This window comes from Thermobia domestica, chromosome 13, assembly GCF_964235325.1.
Source record: "Thermobia domestica chromosome 13, izTheDome1.hap1.1, whole genome shotgun sequence".
Taxonomy (NCBI): domain Eukaryota; kingdom Metazoa; phylum Arthropoda; class Insecta; order Zygentoma; family Lepismatidae; genus Thermobia; species Thermobia domestica.
The window spans coordinates 342,467-346,244 of record NC_137466.1 but is presented as its reverse complement, the minus strand read 5'-3'; the positions used below and the strand labels follow the sequence as shown (position 1 = coordinate 346,244).

Sequence of the window (3,778 nt, the reverse complement as noted above, 5' to 3'; positions counted from 1 at the left end):
ATTATTTCAGGATTCTTTATTATCATGCACGTTGGTCGGGTGGTATCGGACAGGGTGTTGGCGGGTAATATCGGACAGCAATATTCGAAGTTTCAATGCGAAATCTTATAGTGCTCTCATGTTTATCAGGTAAAAATGGACAAAAAGAGAGGTAAATGGTCAGAGGAAAATATGAAAACAGGAATTGAAAAAGTGATAAGTGGTGGGATGAGTACAAAAGAAGCAAGTACCAAAGGGAAAATTGTATTCATGTATTGTCATTCTTCCGCCCCGAAAAGCACTTTAGGTGACAGGGTAAGATTTCTTTCCTTGGGAAAAGAAATTCAAGTAAAACCGCCAATGGGTAAATTTCAAAACACCTTTACGGACGAACAAGATAAGTTACTGTATAATCTTGTCAAAGATCTGGACAGCCAGTTGATGCCTCTCAACAAGAAAGAATTTTTGAAACTAGCATTTCAGATCGCTTAACACTTGAAACTGAACCAGAAATTTAACAGAAATAAAGGACTAGCCGAGAAAGTGTTCAATACTAGTGTCCGATACTACCCGACCTTCCCCTATGTTAAGTTAGCAAGCCCTGCTTTAAAGAGACTTGCAATCATTATAGCCTATCGGCACTTGCGCTTACTAATTTTGTATATGTATTCTAATTACACATATATTAATTTATGCTCTTACTAATTTATATATATGTTCTTTCTTCATTTAGTTATAAAGGCAGTTGAAAGAACAAGTTATAAAGTGATAAAGTTCTTCTCGGGCAATCAGCCAGGTGAAAACTGGTGGATAGGCCAACGTTTCGAGAACTGTCATCGTTCTCATCATCAGGGCAATTATGTAGAGATCAGCGGATGTAAGTAATATATACTTTGGACTGGCGAAAATACTGTTTCCTGATTGGCTGAAAATGCTGGTTCCTGATTGGCTGGTTCCATCTGAAGACTGGAGCTGTGGTTGGCTGGCTATGTTTCGTAGTCCGTGGTACTGATTGGCTGAGTGTTATCTGGATGTTTGTGTGTCGTTTTCTTTGCAGTGGTACTGATGACCGGGTTCCACAGGGGGCTGAGTTGAAATCCAGTATCTCTATTAACGTTGTTCGGTTCATGAACTATGGCAAGAGATTCGGTTACTACCCTGGTCCAGTAATTGGTGCTCTTGGTAATGATGGATGTGTCCTTAAATAAAACTTTATATCCTTCAGTTAAACTGTGTTCAGCTAAACCTGATTTTTCTGGATGGAATAATCTAATGTAATTTTCATGTTCTCTGCAACGTTGTTCAATGGTGCGTCCTGTTTGTCCTATATAAGCCTTTCCGCATTCACAGGGTATACGATACTCGCCTGGTGTCTTTAAGCCCAAGTCATCTTTGATCGGGCGAAGTAAGTTTCTGATTTTTGGTGGCGGCTTTGTATGGTCTTAATGTTGTGTTTTTTCAGAATCCGGGAGATCTTTCCAGAAAGTTGTCCAGTGTATGGTAAAACTGCTATACTCAATGGTTCTTCAGTTTCTTCTTTGGATTTCCTCTGTTCAGAAAAGGTCCTTTTCAGGGCCAAACTGATATCACGCTTCTTGTATTTATTCTGGAGTAGCGTCTTCTTGAGATGATCCAGTTCCCGAGGGAGGGATTCTTCGTCTGAGATGTCTTTCGCTCTATGTGCTAGTGTGCTGATGACGGTGTTTCGCTGTGACTTATGATGAAAACTGTTGCCATTGAGATAGAGGTCAGTGTGAGTAGGTTTCCTGTAGACGCTATGGCCGAGACTACCATCGGGCTTCCGGCGGATGAGAATGTCGAGGAATGGCAAGCATCCGTCCTTTTCAATCTCCATTGTGAACTTGATGTTACTATGTTGTTTATTAAGAAATTCTAGGAACAAATGCAGTGTCTTCTCCCCGTGAGGCCAGATGACAAACGTATCATCTACGAATCTATAAAAACATGACGGCTTGAAAGGTGTCAGTTCTAATGCTTTTTGTTCAAAATCTTCCATAAAGAAATTCGCAACTGCTGGTGAAAGTGGTGATCCCATGGCGACTCCATCCGTCTGTTCATAGTACTGTCCATCATATAGAAAGTATGTTGAAGTTAGGGTGATTCTGAATAATTCCACAATTTCCGGTGTGAAGTGTTCACTAAGTAGGAGTAACGTATCTTGAACTGGAACTTTGGTGAACAATGAAACCACATCGAAGCTGACTACAAGGTCTCCTGGAGCTGTGCGTATTGTTTTTAATATATTCACGAAGTCGGCTGAAATTTTCACATGATGCTCACACTGTCCTACTAATGGCTGAAGCAGAGAGATGAGATACCTGGCTAGGCGCTGGAGCAAAGCCTAAGTTCATTCCGTCTACAGAAATAATCTCCAGCATTGAACGAGCTATACACTCTCTTCCAACAGCAGAAGCAGATGAAATTCGCCATGAAGTAAGTTTGGCCCTGAAAAGGGCCAGAATACCAAAACCTAATATTTCCAAAGAAGAAAGAACAGCTCTCAAAAATCTTCGCCAAGACACCAAAACCACCATATTACCAGCAGACAAAGGCAATGCAACTGTACTCATGCCTACAGAAGTCTACAAGAACAAGATGTTGGAGCTACTCAATGACACGGCCTACAGACGCCTTAAGAGGGACCCTACATCTGCAGTCGAACGGAAAGTAGCTGCTCTTTTGAAGAAAGCCAGTTTACCAGATGAAACCCGCAAGGAAATCACGCCACACGGTAGTCAGCCACCCCGACTTTATGGCCTGCCAAAAACACAGAAGCCTGACATCACGATGAGACCCATTGTCAGTGCCATTGGGGGTCCAACTTACTGCCTAGCCAGGTATCTCACCTCTCTGCTTCAACCATTAGTAGGACAGTGTCAGCATCATGTGAAAAATTCAGCCGACTTCGTGAATATATTAAAAACAATACGCACAGCTCCAGGAGACCTTGTAGTCAGCTTCGATGTGGTTTCATTGTTCACCAAAGTTCCAGTTCAAGATACGTTATTCCTACTTAGTGAACACTTCACACCGGAAATTGTGGAATTATTCAGAATCACCCTAACTTCAACATACTTTCTATATGATGGACAGTACTATGAACAGACGGATGGAGTCGCCATGGGATCACCACTTTCACCAGCAGTTGCGAATTTCTTTATGGAAGATTTTGAACAAAAACATTAGAACTGACACCTTTCAAGCCGTCATGTTTTTATAGATTCGTAGATGATACGTTTGTCATCTGGCCTCACGGGGAGAAGACGCTGCATTTGTTCCTAGAATTTCTTCATAAACAACATAGTAACATCAAGTTCACAATGGAGATTGAAAAGGACGGATGCTTGCCATTCCTCGACATTCTCATCCGCCGGAAGCCCGATGGTAGTCTCGGCCATAGCGTCTACAGGAAACCTACTCACACTGACCTCTATCTCAATGGCAACAGTTTTCATCATAAGTCACAGCGAAACACCGTCATCAGCACACTAGCACATAGAGCGAAAGACATCTCAGACGAAGAATCCCTCCCTCGGCAACTGGATCATCTCAAGAAGACGCTACTCCAGAATAAATACAAGAAGCGTGATATCAGTTTGGCCCTGAAAAGGACCTTTTCTGAACAGAGGAAATCCAAAGAAGAAACTGAAGAACCATTGAGTATAGCAGTTTTACCATACACTGGACAACTTTCTGGAAAGATCTCCCGGATTCTGAAAAAACACAACATTAAGACCATACACAAGCCGCCACCAAAAATCAGAAACTTACTTCGCCC

The 3,778-nt window shown here is 41.9% G+C and overlaps 1 protein-coding gene across 1 annotated transcript; it reads left to right on the top strand.

Moving 5' to 3' along the window:
• Positions 1–2,568: 2,568 nt before the first annotated feature.
• LOC145669079 (uncharacterized) lies at positions 2,569–3,186 on the top strand. Its single transcript, XM_081737433.1, has one exon. The coding sequence runs from the start codon at positions 2,569–2,571 to the stop codon at positions 3,184–3,186; it is 618 nt and encodes a 205-aa protein (XP_081593559.1).
• The last annotated feature ends 592 nt before the right edge of the window (positions 3,187–3,778 follow it).

Coding starts and splice junctions, on each gene's coding strand:
- LOC145669079 (XM_081737433.1), top strand. CDS start 2,569: ATGCCTACAGAAGTCTACAAGAACAAGATGTTGGAGCTACTCAATGAC.